The following is a 13,560-nucleotide window of genomic DNA, read 5'->3' on the forward strand; positions in this document are numbered from 1 at the left end:
GATGATTGTTTATTTTGTTAAAACAATTTATTAACGGCATATTTCCGTTTTTGCAGACTATTATCCATATTAATTATTCATAAATTGAATTCACTGCTGCAATATAAATTGTGCACTCCTATATATATAATACAAATATTCCAAAGTATATGAAAATTCAGATTTTCTCGCTTTTTCTTAGTACCAATTAATCACAACACTGGATGTCGGTGACTCATCATTTTTGTAAAATAGGATAAATTAGTACAAAGATGACATTTATTTGTTCTTTAATCCACGAAGCTAAGTTAAATGACTTAAACGAAGATAAATGTTAAAAAATTCTAGTCAATTATTTAATTCTGCTAGCGCACTTATTTTTTCATCTTTTTCTCGTATTCATTTTAATGTAAGGTTGGCACAATCAACAATCATGTCTGACTCTGTAGACTGCTAACGTGACACTGGCAATGAACATTTATCGAAAATACAATTATTTACAAATTTAGAAATCTATCAAGTCATATGTCGCTTTAGGATTCCAGTAAATATTCTTTACTTAATATCACTTTGGAGGGCGTACGCTTTTTACACAACTAATGGAATAAAAGCTGGCAATTAATTGCGTCAAAATAAATTGAATTTTCTTTTAAAATAAGATATATATTCTTTTCTGATAAACAAAACTTGAGTTATTGATAATTTCTATATACATTCTGCATTCTATACACAAACGTACATCCATACACACCCACGCAAAGAAGTTTTTCAAAACTGTATATTCTGATTCCTGAGACTACAATAGCACATTACGATACAAGTGCGAGAAAATAGATTCTTGTCTCATGTGGCGTTTATGCCCGAGCGAAGCGAGGGTGGAAAGGTACACGAGACGAGAAACTCTTTCCCGAACATGTGCCGTAATGTACTATTTCGCTAAACTTAACCTGTGCAGTGTGATACGGAAAGGCAATTGAGTGTTAGAAGACGTACGGAGTTATTTCAAATACCGGGTTTATAGGAATTATAATAATCTCTGCTATTTTGCATTAAGATCAAAAGGAGCAAAGACGAAAGTATGCTTTAAAAATAATTGTTATTTATTCTATTGCCAGCGAAGGTAGCTTATTGATAATTTTTCTTGTAATATTCTCAAGTTCGGTAGCTTTTTTGTTATCAATATTATTAAATGTTTATAATACTTCTTTTCGATTGGTGTTCTGTTTTGGACTTCAAGGTTTTCGTTGTTCTGCGATTATTCTTTGATGAGGTTCGAATATTGTACGATTTGCGACAAATTATTTGCGGTGATTTTTTTTTTGTTGAAAATGAAAATCACATTCATTTTCTAAAACAAAGGTTGACTAATATATATATATATATATATATATATATATATATATATATATATATATATATATATATATATATATATATATATATATATATATATATATATATATATTTAAATAATCGGCTTGATTAGCCAAACAAACTATAATTGAATCGTATATGCGTTATTTTCCATATCTTAGTGTGCTATCATCTTGTAGCAACATAGTACTCCCTACAAAATTATTAGTTTTAATACATAACTGCATATTATAACTACATATTTATTCTTTACCGACTAACTTGTATGCTAGTAAGATAAACAAAACTAGTCCGGTCTTATCTATTTAAATGCAAGGCTATTTTAAGAAATGACATACATTATTGTTGCACAACTATATTAAAAGTATATGACAGTCGGATAATGCTTTAGAATACACGAAATATCTGTAAATAAATTAAACACAAATGTAAAAAATTCATTTTCTAGTAGATAAAAAATACTTTTTTTTTGTAAAAAGGCTCATGGAGTTACTATTTTTTACATTGATTATTAAAATAAACATATCGAAAATATGTACAAAAAAAATTTATAATTTTTGATTCACAAAAAGTAAAGTTCTCACATATAAAAGTCAAGTGCAGTATATAATAATCATATCCAATCCTCTCTCATAATTAATATACTTGACAATCAAATGAACATCATTTGCAATTTCTTAAAGTCATAAGTATCATTATCATCATCACGACAACAAATGACGGAGTAATGCTAGGTCCATTGGATTTAGGTCGAGTCACTTCTTCTCCATCTCTGTCAAATTTCCTGCCATAAATGGCAAAAGTCATAACATCGCTTTTTGGTCTAACAAGATACATTAGCAGTAAACTAGAATTCTTGTGACCACTGATGACGTAAGCGAAATCTCCATTGTCGATAGGTTGGCGGTCCGTCATGGTCAAAGTCGATGGTTCGTAAAACACTCGACTACTTAGATTAGCACGACGAGTGATTATAAACGAGTCGAACGTCGTCGGTTGTACTACCGACAAGTTTGCGTGATAAATCGAGCCACAATCTTCGATACGGTCACCTGCACATGCTATCAAAGCGCATACTTCCAGACCCGCGGTTGTTTGATTCATTACATTGCGAACCCCATTGAACACGGCTACGCGATACCTGTAACGAAACGTTACAATTGTACTTCTTTAAATATACCAAATTGCTTATGGAAATATAACTAATCTTGCTAGAATTATCGGTTTAATGTTCAACTACACAATTTATTTTTAAATATTCTTTTTAGCGCGATTTAATAATAAATGACAATAATGCATTTGAATCTTCGATAATATACTCCATGTTTAATTAATCAATTTGAATATGTATTAGTTTCCTAAAAAATATTTTTTAAAGCTTGTACGTACATTGAGTACGCATAAAGATCCAAATTTCAGTTTACTCTTGAATTTGTTTAAACAAGTGTCGACGTGTGAGACGATAATTGATTTAAGAACGTATTAAGTAAATATCAACTTTGCGCCAGCGATGTATTACGATCTCAATAAGAAATAGGCATCGTTAAAATCAATAATGAAATTGAATTATTTTGAAATCTGAATCATGGAAAATTCACTTGTCCATTTTCCGCTTCACTCATAAATTTTCCGCAAAGACTAACAAAGTCAACATCATTGTAATCCGAATCGAAATCTTTTAATAATATATCTTGACAGGCTTTTATTAAAGATATCAAACGGTCATTAATTGATCAAATATGCAAATCAGATGGTGACTCACTTGTATTGTTGAGTATTAGGCGTATCCGCAGCCTTCTTATCATAGTTGGTCTCCACATGGAAATCACAGCAGAGTTCATTATCACAAAGCGTCGTAATATGCGATCCTTGGGTAGGATCTAATAACTGAGTTGTATAAGGTCTCAAATCATCGTGAAAATATGGAGGATAAGGTGGTGCATGCAGTGGTACACCGGAAACGGTTGGTATTTCCGCTTGCTTGAATACGTGAACAAACGAGCGTCCTGCACGCACATCTTCGATACGCTTCTGTCTGTTGAGTTTTGATATCTTCGCGACAACTAATGCATTTGACGTTTCTCTAGGTTGATGGATCTTGATAGGACCTCTTTTTCCGGCGTAAATTCCACTACCTGGGCATACGTAATATGATTAATCTTAATATAGTTCAATACATACAATAATTAATGCACTCGCGATCGATATTTTTCAAACATGTAATTGTTGGATAATCTCTAGCTTAATTAATCGTTGAAAATTCATTTTTTAAGAACGACAGAAATGTCTTTAGTCAAAACTTATTATAAAACCAAGACAAATAAAGATCAGCCTACCTCCACTCGATGTTTGTGCGTCACTGTAACCCGACGCGAGTAAATTAACGTCAGCCCCATAAGCCCAGGCTGCTTGTTGTTGAATAGCGTCGTTGAATGGCAATTCGTCATACCAATGAGTGGAATACACGATATCCGTAACGTTTGGATTTCTTACGAAAAAATTCGCCGGTTTTTCCTGCACTATATCGAAACAGATGAACTGGCCAAAAGTTACGCCAAAGTCAGTGGTGAAGGTTGAGTATTCGGGCTGCGCAGTGACATTTGTACCAGGTTCGTTGAATAGATTGTACTTGCGATACTTGGCAATGACTTTGCCTTTACGATCGAATACAACGTTGGTGTTGTAGAGTAGGAAATTGCCTGGAGCGCAATTTGATTTTGGACAGTCAGCGTGCTCATGATGATTCACTACAACGTACATCTTGTACTCGCGAGCTGCACATGAGATAGTTTGCAGTGACTGTCAATCATAGAGACGATCAATTAGTCGTTTTCTCTTTACGCTTAGAAAAGTATATTTTAATTGTAAATTCTACGTTTGGGTCGAGAAAAATCTTGCTATGGCAAGCCGTAATTATGACAAATGTTCATTTGAAAATTTGCACATAGGAAATCCTTACTGTTTGATATTTGTTATCGGTGTCACAGAGTATGACACTTTCATTAGGATTTGGGATATATGATGCAGTATTCCGATAGTAGGCTCTGTACTCGGTGGCATTGAATTTTTTCTCCGCTCCGTTGCCATCCTTGGGAAGACTTGTCAAGCCGAATTCAGGAAAAACAATGATGTCAACTTTCTGCAAATAACGAGCGTCCGTGAATGTCGCGTAAAGAATTTATGAGAATATTCGACTGGCTTACGTATTCTGAGGCGTTCTTGATAATAGTCCGGTAATTATTGGCATTCGCCACGGCTATCGTAGAGCCATCGTCGCCGTCGGTCACCGGATGATACTCGACCACTGCACCAACGTAGCTTGGAGAACCTATTGCCTGTTGCTATAACAAAACAGAAAAATGTACACGGGATTACGTATGACGTGTTGCTACAGTGAAACTTGCTCATGGACTATTAATCGGCCCGTCATCTCGTCTAATTATACATGCATTTTACTTATCGAATGCAATTTTCTATGTTTGCAATAGATCGTTATGCGTGTAATACATCACTGCGCAAAAACTGCAGATTTTTTAAATGTATGAATAAATGAATGTTATGTAGATTAGAATTACTTTCACGAACTCCTATAAGTTCTAAACTAGAAATTAAAAAAAGATTACCTGGAGAGAGAGTTTCGACAAGCATAAAAGCATTCCCAACCGAAGTAGATGTGGTATCATTTTTGATTCTCTGGAAGTGAAAATTCTGGTAGTAATAAGACTTTTGTGGATAAGCATTATTTTATTTGAAAAAAAAATCATGAAATTGTCATTATAAAATAAAATAAACGAAATTGAAAAATAAACTAAATGAATAAGTGATAATTCTTTTTTTATACATGCAAATATATTCCAAGACAGATGATCACTGAACTTTGTATATTTAATTATGACTCTTTATCCACATGTAGACTCGAGCACGTTTACATTTAAATTAGTTCTCATTCTTATCCAATCATGCGTAAGTTAATTGCAAGAATTTACTCGAGTGAACAGCAGTAGATTATTAAAAAATATTATTGCTTTTAAAATATTTAGTAGATTATCTAAAGAACTAAAAATGTTCTGTAGTAATAAAAAACTTGCCGATAAAAATTAAAAAAGTGTATAGGAAGGAATATATGAAAGCTTCTAGATGAATTTTAATTTTATTTTTAATATTGTATTTATGTTACTACTATTACGTCTCCTTTATCTTTTTCTGTAAATTAAGTTAATAGTATTAAAATATTTATATAAATATTTGTAAATAATTTCTACAAACAGGAGAAAATTCTTGTTGTATAGGCTGATGGTTTGTACTAGTTAACCAGTAGATTGTTGTATAAAAAGTAAAAAGATGAATTAAAAAAAATCTTATTGTTGTTATTACAAATGTTATTACAGTATATATATTATTACATATTAATATAAGTGCCACTTAAACCTTTTTTGCATTAAATAAAGACCCGCATTAATTCACATTGCAAAGACCAAATGCATAGTAAAAACGCTGTAATCAATGTGTGTTAAATATAACATTGTGTAAAAATGAAATTGTGTTAAGAGAGGAAAAACAATTTTCCGCAAGTAAACATTTTCTTGATGGTCTTGTTATGCGTTTCACTTTCAATTTACGATAAGATGTTAAATAAACTTAATAGTTTTATTCTGTATTATAATAATGTTAATAATACAAAAATGTTACACATAAAAAGAACTATTATAGTTGAAAGATTTATAATGTTTCAAAACTAAAATTAAACGAGTTGTGGATGTTCTGTACCTTGCATGTAAATTAATAATTTTAGAGAATGTTGTATTTTAAATATCTATTTATACACTTAACATGTCTAATCAGCTCCACAAACTTCTGACACTGTAATATTCCACACTTATCAATTCACAACTGATAAAACCTCACCAAATATGAATTCAAAGCGTCACCAATTAAATAACAATTGTCTTCAATATCTTATCTTTGTCTACCTGTGCAAATAAAAAAGAAGCGAAAACAAGTTTTCGATAACAGTGGTGCTTGCAGTGATGATACTACATATACACGTGATAAAACTCGACTGCGTACTAGCCGTATTGTGCTGACACGAAGCGAATATAAGACTAGGAAGCCGATTCTTCGCGGCGGCAACGTTCGTTTCCTATACTTACTTAATGTCACTGTAGTCAAATTGGATGGGATGTAATATCGGTGCAACCATCATTTTCATTGTATCTTTGCCATCTTTCATGCTGCTATGTAATTTTTATGGATTTTTTTTCGAAAGTGTCCTTGAAGCTGGTTTGTTAAGAAAATTATTAGCTTAAGATGAAAGATGTCAAGAGCGATACTCAACTTTGTATTGCATTATAAAAGTAGTTATTACGTACTATTCGAACTCGATAAAAAAAGTTATATATACATACAAAGTTATATACAGTAACCCAAGAAAATAAAATTACTATAACTACTATTTGATAACATTTGGAAAAGTTAATTAAGTGTATAATTGATTAAAATGGATCCTTCCTATATTAAGCTTTTGCAATGATAATAGTAACCAAATAAACATGTTATGTAGTATATCATTTCCTGACAATATATACTTTAAAAGCAATTTAGAACAAATCGTGCCAAAGACTTCCGTTAAAAAGCTTATAATCATTTTTTCAAATGTGGATATTTGGTTCATATACACTATAATTATGAACATTATGACAACATACACAATTGAAGATTTACGATTATTGTATGTTCTATTCAACAACATAAAAATGTTTGTACAGAATGAATGTTGATCATCAAACATGAAAAATTTTTAAATTTTATATTTTCTAGTACATGAAATTTTTCAATAATAAAATAAACAGAAGAATAATTATGGCAATTAGTATTATTAAATAAGTAGAAAACTGCTATTGTAATATTTGAAAAGTGAGTATATATTCAATAATACATTTAAAAATAGATAAGCGTCCTTATGTTATAGATATAAATTAAATATAAAGCTATATGAAATATTTAAAATTTAACGTTGAATGTTTTCGCTGAACTTTCAGCCATATAATTTTTTTTACTGCGTAAGATTTGTCTACTAATATAGTAAAACTAACATAATAATATAATAATATTATAATAGTTTATACATATATAATATATATATAATACTACAATGGTGATACGAAAAAAGTGAACAAGTTAGCTTACGATTATAAAAATGTAAATGTAAATATAATGGTTACAGTTTCAACATTTTTTTTTACTGTTCCTTCGTGAACGACATCTAAAAGAGAAATGTCCTAATTTATGACAATTATTGCATAAGTGTTTATTGGCAGGACATTTTTCTTTATTTTTAGTGTGATGTTGTCCACACAATTCACATGGAATATGTAAGTCAGTTGAGCATCGCCATGAAAAATGTCCAGATTTTATGCAGTTGGAACATTCTTTCGTACTAGCTGCACATTCATTTATCATATGATTAGAACCACAATAAATGCAATTGATGATTGGGCTTTTCGAAAGCGCATCATCGTGAATGCTGGATTTGTTGAGTTTTTCCGATTCTTCCCAAATAAAAGTTAGTTCTTGCAGGGATAGAGATTCGTAATCAGAAATATTAGAAAATGATGGAACCATCTCCAAAAACTTATTGAAAACATTTCTAGAAATCAAATCTTGTAAAATTTTTTCCTTTATAACTCGATCTACATTATTCTCAGCTGTTTTTTGTGCTATAACCTGAGAAAAAAAATAATAGTCCAAATTTATCGTAATTTCAAGAATAGAATTAATAAGAATGTACGTAATAAGCGAAACTCACCTCTAAAGCTTTTATATAATTGCTGATAGATTCGTCAGCATGTTTAGTTCTACTTCCAAAAATAAAGTAAACGTCAAATTTGAACAATATGGTATCTACGTCGGTTTCGGTATAAACGTCGTGAAAATAAAATTTCTTTGAGATTTCTATTCCGGTATTGCCAATATATTGATAAAATTGACTCCCTTGTTTGTGGGCTGGAATATTGTTTTTCTCATTCATATACGCTAGAAAGCAATTCCTCCATGCAATCCATTCTTTTCGTGTATGTGATGCCAGTGGATAAGGTACAGCGTTGGGTTTATTTTTACTTATCGAACAACCTGTAACGTAATATAGAATTTTATCAAATATTAAATAATCATACAGTTTTACGATAAAACAAAATAAAAATTATTACAAATCTCGATCAACTCTACACCAATAGTGTCCAGCGTACAATATTTTTAATACGTTCCCCACGACAACAGGGTAAAACATCCATGAAAATTTTTACTTTGTTTATCGATAAATTATGGAATCGATTCATTTTATTTTAATTTGCATCCATTTATATAGCATCAAATTCCAATAGAATTCTATTATTTTTCAATGTTTTGAAAAAAATCGTATAAAAGAAATTCACATGAATAGATTTTGACTATCAAGCGATAAAATTATTCCTTATCAGCCCTCATTCATGAATCTGCACGGCTTTTTTTCAAATATTAATATAATGGCTTAATATGGCTGTCACAAATCATGAAAAAATGGAAACCTCAATTATAAAAGCTTGTAAAAAAAATATTTAACGTTCTATTTAATTGATCGAAGCCTCGAATTGTTGGTAGTTGGCGTTTTTATATGGTTAATAACGTAGAATAGTGAAATTCAAGATGGCTGACCCAAGATGGCAGCTAAAAGCAAAAATTGTCGAAACTAAATAAACATTGTTAGATAGATACCAAATGCAGTCTACGGAAATTTTTGAGGTCGCTGAATAAGAATCCAAAATTAGATTGTATTTTCATGTCCGCGAGGAGCATAATTGAAAATTGGATATATATAATTCTTGTTCAGCGATCTTAAAAACTATACTATAGATGTATCACTAAAACGATTCTAGTCATTATTACTTGCTTAACTTTAATTTTCAGGGTGTATTACAGGCATATTGGATCCATAATTGTGAATTTTGAAAATCTTATGTCTGTTTTCTATTTAGTAACTTAAAAAACTGTTACATATCAACAAGACGATTTTGCTCATTTTTTTTAATTTAGCTGGGTTTGAGGGTTTGAGGATGTGTTGATGTCATATTCGATCTGCTAAAACTTCCGTATTATAAATTTGGTATCTATCTGATAATGTTTTTTAGTTGCGACGATTTCTTGTTTTTAGCCGCCATCTCGGATCAGTCATCTTGAATTTCACCATTCTACGTTGTTAACCCTATGAGGATGCCAACTACCAACAATTCGAGACTTTGATGAATTAAATAGAATGTTAAACATTTTTTTTACAAGCTTTTATAATTGAGATTTCCATTTTTTTTTTTCGTGTTTTGTGACAGTTATATTGAGCCATTGTATTAATGTTTTCAAAATAATCATGCAGGTTCATGAACGAGGGCTGATAAGGAACAATTTGAACGCTTGATAGTCAAAATTCATCCATGTGAATTTTGAAGAGAACTCTGTTCCGATTGACGAAAAATGTCCTATATATAAAAATATTATTTATTTCTTAAACAGTTTAGCATTAAATTAACATTGATGATAATCTGAGATTTTCATTTAAAATCGGAAGCATTTTTCTTTTTCTCATTAATAATTTAGTAAACGTTTTCTTTTGAATATGTTAATCTGCTTATTTCACATTAAATATTTTTCGAAAAAAATTTTTGTTATTAATAAATTTATGTGTATCTTTCTTACTCAGGGGGCCTATTCTGAAAAAAAATTTTGTGGTAAATCAGTTTGTCACTTCAGTTTACCACAGAATTAATCACTTTAGATGTGATAAATGCTTATGACATGTGCTAAAATTAATTTTCAGAATAGGCCCCCAGAGCCTAGATCTCTGTTTGTATCTCAAGACTTAACCTACATTCACATTACAGCAATGAGTTGTTTACTGATTATTGTATCGAATTTACTATTATTTATTTTTGTTATAAATAAATTTTTATTTGTCACAAATTTATTGAAACTAATATCGAAAATCGTTTCTTAAGAAATTTTACAAAAGAGTAAAAGTAGTAGTTTCTTAAGTTCCTATAAGACTCAATGTAAACTTTGCCTATACCACTTTTCGCAGCTGTTGCGCTGTGACGTCATGCTAAGAAGGTCTATTGGCCATCGATGACACCAAAGGATAGGTGATACACTGCCGCGAAGTTTAAAATCTAAATTATTTTCGATGGTTGAGCATCCATGGCGCATCAAATGGGTTTTTTCTGGCAAGTTATAAGGGCACAATCTACCAAAATAAGCCCTTGACCTAACCTTATTTGGTGTTATTAATACTCAATCGTCAAAAGTAATTCGAATTTTGAACTTCGCGGGTCGAATTAATATTATATCAAAGCGGTGTATGCATGTTGTATATATACAGTTATAAGCAATGTTTAATGCGAGCCTATAAGAACGTTGGATCAGTGATACTGTACCGCACTAATCATATCGAGCGTAATACAATTACAATGCTAAAGAATATGTAGTATAAAAGACCTCAATTAATGCACGTATTCTCCAGGTTACGTTACAATTATTTTCCAACCTCCCATACAAGAATCAATTTCAAAACATAAATATTGCTACGCTAGTTTCGCATATAGGTACAGCAATGTACAAAAAAATACGTGACTCACCCATATTTTTCAGTTTTTCCACGAATAATCAGCACGTGGATCAAACGTTTGGTTGGCCGTATAACACTGAACCCTGAAAGACAGTCAAAAAGAAAAAAATGTCTGTCAGGACGTCGATTCACTTTCACTCGTCATAGTTGCAGTACAGAATGAAACCACCACCGCCAGCAGTCGTCTGCTGCTGCAGCTGCATTGCATTTTTTGGGGCCTGTTGCTCGTTGCTGCTACTCATATAGTTATGCACTCGCGGCGTTTATCTCCAATGAAGATTTCAAGTATGAAGAGAACATTACGTCGCTTTAAAGGAGCGAGAGGAAGCGGGGAGGGAGTGTAAAAAGAAATTAGAGAACTGCAGAATCGTCGTCGCAGTCAGCAATGTCAACAAACATTCGGCTGCACGCTGCACTTTGTCGCGTTCTGCTATGCTGCACAAGCAGTCGAAGTTGCATATAGACACTGCACTTTTGCTACAATCAGCGCGCTCAAGACGCACACACATATTCACAATAATGTATATATAGAACACTGCGATATCTCTCATATATATACACTAAAACACAAATACATATTAATATAGGATCTATACATTTAAGTAAGAGCTGTACATAGAAAAACTCTCCAATTTTTGCTTTGTTGAAATGTCCTTCAAGCATGTTGTCATAGGTGAGGATCAGTGATAATTCAACGATTACTTTATCAGTTAGTTTGAAGACTTGACAATTCATTGATCAAAGCACAATTCGTTGAAAGACGTATACTTCGAGGTTATGTTTTATTTACATTTTGCAGGCGGTGGAACCGGTTACATTGGCTCCTGTATTACAAAGGCATTGAAGAATTTAAATATCAAAACCACAGTTATTTCACGAATGCCAGGTCCGCAAAGAATCTCCTGGGTAGGTTTGTTTGATTACCATAAATAACTTTAACTTAAAAAAAACGTTTATTTTATTTTAATAATGGTAATAAACCGTAAAATAAATAAATTTTAATGAGAACGTTAAACAAAATATTTTTTAAATAAAAGTTAGGAAATATATCAAAAGATACAATGATCAAATAATTACTCACAACTACTTTAAATTGGATTATATAAATGCATCAATATGTAAAGTGATGATTTTTAAGCTGATTAGTGCTGAAATATTTATTGATGAAATGCATCAATGAATTTTTATATTGTAGTTAGATATAGAAAAAAATGGATTGCCTGATGATACCACTGCTGTAATTAATGTAGCTGGACAAAATATTTTGGATTTCACTAAAATATGGTCTCCTGAACTTAAAATGGATATTGTGTGTAGTAGAGTAAACACAACAAAAAATTTAGTAAAAGCTATGACTCTTAATTCACAAGTTAGAGTATTTGTGACTATTTCTGGAGTAGCTTATTATCCACCTGATGGGAAAGAATATACAGAATATGATAATTGTGAAAAGTATGACTTTTTATCAGGTAAATTAAAGATATTTATAGTACTGTATTTGAAGTTATTGACTTTGAAACAAATAATATTTCAGAATTATGTCATGACTGGGAGGCTGCTGCCATATTGCCTAAAGATTGTTCAATAAGGCAAGTGACAATTCGGTCAGGTGTTGTGTTAGGTAGAACTGGAGGCATGATAAAACAAACTTTTCTGCCCTTCTATTTTGGAGTTGGTGGACCTATTGGAAATGGCGAACAATATATGCCTTGGATTCATATAAAAGATCTTGTAAATTTATTCATCCATGCTGCAAAATGTGATAATCTGACAGGAGTTTTAAATGGAGTTGCTCCTGAGGTAAGTAATAACATCAAGCTTTATAAATTTGTTCAACTGAAAAAAATGTAAATCTAAACTCATTCCTATTTTTATAGATCATAACGAATGTGCAATTCACAAAAGCCTTTGCATCGTCCTTAGGTAGACCAGCAATCATACCTCTTCCTTCATTCTTATTAAAATTATTGCTAAATGAAGAGCGAGCAAAGGTTAGTATTTAAATAAGATTTTGTCTAATTAATACCATACATAAAATATTTATTTATTAGATAATGCTGGAGGGTCAGAAAGTAATACCTAAGAGAGTATTAGAATCTGGTTTCAAGTACGAATATTCCACTATAAAAAGAGCTTGTGATCAATTTGGTACATTAAAATATGAAACAGAACCTTATTAATATAAAATTTACTCTAGTCTTTTGTAAATAAACTTTTTTTAAAAAATAAATTTTATTTTGCGACTATTCTTGAAGAATAATATTATTTTGAATAATATTTATTAAGAATTATGAAATAAAAACGTGTTAAAACTTGAATATATTTAACTAAATGTTTGTAACTTGAGGTAAATATCAAAAGTCTATACATTATTCATTCCACTAAAACTGTATGTATGTACGCAGCTGTTACACTATAGAAATAGAAAAAAATTAAAAATTCTTCTGAAACTGCATTCAAAACTCCATTGTCGTGACTGCAAAAAAATGAGTACAATTTTTACTCTCAAATTTTTATGGACTATAAGTATGTATTTTACTACTTTTTATGATGTTCTCTTC

General features: G+C 31.1%; 3 protein-coding genes across 7 annotated transcripts; 1 reads left to right on the plus strand and 2 right to left on the minus strand.

Moving 5' to 3' along the window:
* Nucleotides 1-1,634: 1,634 nt before the first annotated feature.
* On the minus strand, nt 1,635-6,644 carry LOC131671239 (vanin-like protein 3). Of its 3 annotated transcripts, none has more exons than XM_058947507.1 (7): nt 6,324-6,486; nt 4,977-5,046; nt 4,557-4,694; nt 4,313-4,492; nt 3,690-4,152; nt 3,116-3,488; nt 1,635-2,494 (listed from the first exon to the last, which is right to left on the minus strand). In XM_058947507.1, exons 2-7 carry the CDS (start codon nt 5,034-5,036, stop codon nt 2,017-2,019), a joined length of 1,692 nt encoding a protein of 563 aa, XP_058803490.1. In that variant the 5' UTR covers nt 5,037-5,046; nt 6,324-6,486; the 3' UTR covers nt 1,635-2,016. The 3 variants fall into 3 exon arrangements, with proteins under 3 accessions (XP_058803490.1, XP_058803489.1, XP_058803488.1); XM_058947506.1 differs by having other exon boundaries at nt 1,636-2,494; nt 6,184-6,644; XM_058947505.1 differs by having other exon boundaries at nt 1,636-2,494; nt 6,121-6,644.
* A 691-nt stretch (nt 6,645-7,335) lies between these two features.
* Nucleotides 7,336-11,294, minus strand: LOC131671242 (uncharacterized). 3 transcript variants are annotated; one of them, XM_058947510.1, is made up of 4 exons: nt 11,156-11,294; nt 11,010-11,082; nt 8,159-8,481; nt 7,336-8,076 (listed from the first exon to the last, which is right to left on the minus strand). In XM_058947510.1, the coding sequence occupies exons 2-4, from the start codon at nt 11,011-11,013 to the stop codon at nt 7,579-7,581; spliced, it is 825 nt and encodes a 274-aa protein (XP_058803493.1). In that variant the 5' UTR covers nt 11,014-11,082; nt 11,156-11,294; the 3' UTR covers nt 7,336-7,578. The 3 variants fall into 3 exon arrangements, with proteins under 3 accessions (XP_058803493.1, XP_058803494.1, XP_058803492.1); XM_058947511.1 differs by having other exon boundaries at nt 11,172-11,253; XM_058947509.1 differs by lacking the exon at nt 11,156-11,294 and having other exon boundaries at nt 11,010-11,140.
* Nucleotides 11,295-11,586: 292 nt separating this feature from the next.
* On the plus strand, nt 11,587-13,250 carry LOC131671241 (epimerase family protein SDR39U1). The gene is made up of 6 exons (XM_058947508.1): nt 11,587-11,672; nt 11,799-11,905; nt 12,195-12,468; nt 12,534-12,799; nt 12,877-12,990; nt 13,051-13,250. Exons 1-6 carry the CDS (start codon nt 11,648-11,650, stop codon nt 13,177-13,179), a joined length of 915 nt encoding a protein of 304 aa, XP_058803491.1. The 5' UTR covers nt 11,587-11,647; the 3' UTR covers nt 13,180-13,250.
* The last annotated feature ends 310 nt before the right edge of the window (nt 13,251-13,560 follow it).

This window comes from Phymastichus coffea, unplaced genomic scaffold, assembly GCF_024137745.1.
Source record: "Phymastichus coffea isolate CEN01 unplaced genomic scaffold, Cenicafe_Pcof_1.1 PCOF00122, whole genome shotgun sequence".
Classification (NCBI taxonomy): Eukaryota; Metazoa; Arthropoda; class Insecta; order Hymenoptera; family Eulophidae; genus Phymastichus; species Phymastichus coffea.

Bases quoted from the DNA above. Each gene is read 5' to 3' on its own strand.
- LOC131671242 (XM_058947510.1), bottom strand. The intron at 8,077-8,158 runs GTGAGTTTCGCT...TTTTTTTCTCAG, and splicing joins ATTATATAAAAGCTTTAGAG to GTTATAGCACAAAAAACAGC.
- LOC131671239 (XM_058947507.1), bottom strand. From the start codon at position 5,036: ATGATACCACATCTACTTCGGTTGGGAATGCTTTTATGCTTGTCGAAA. The intron at 4,493-4,556 runs GTAAGCCAGTCG...CGTTATTTGCAG, and splicing joins TCAAGAACGCCTCAGAATAC to AAAGTTGACATCATTGTTTT. The intron at 2,495-3,115 runs GTGAGTCACCAT...GTTTCGTTACAG, and splicing joins CCTAATACTCAACAATACAA to GTATCGCGTAGCCGTGTTCA.
- LOC131671241 (XM_058947508.1), top strand. From the start codon at position 11,648: ATGTCCTTCAAGCATGTTGTCATAG. The intron at 12,469-12,533 runs GTAAATTAAAGA...ATAATATTTCAG, and splicing joins AAAGTATGACTTTTTATCAG to AATTATGTCATGACTGGGAG. The intron at 12,991-13,050 runs GTTAGTATTTAA...TTTATTTATTAG, and splicing joins TAAATGAAGAGCGAGCAAAG to ATAATGCTGGAGGGTCAGAA.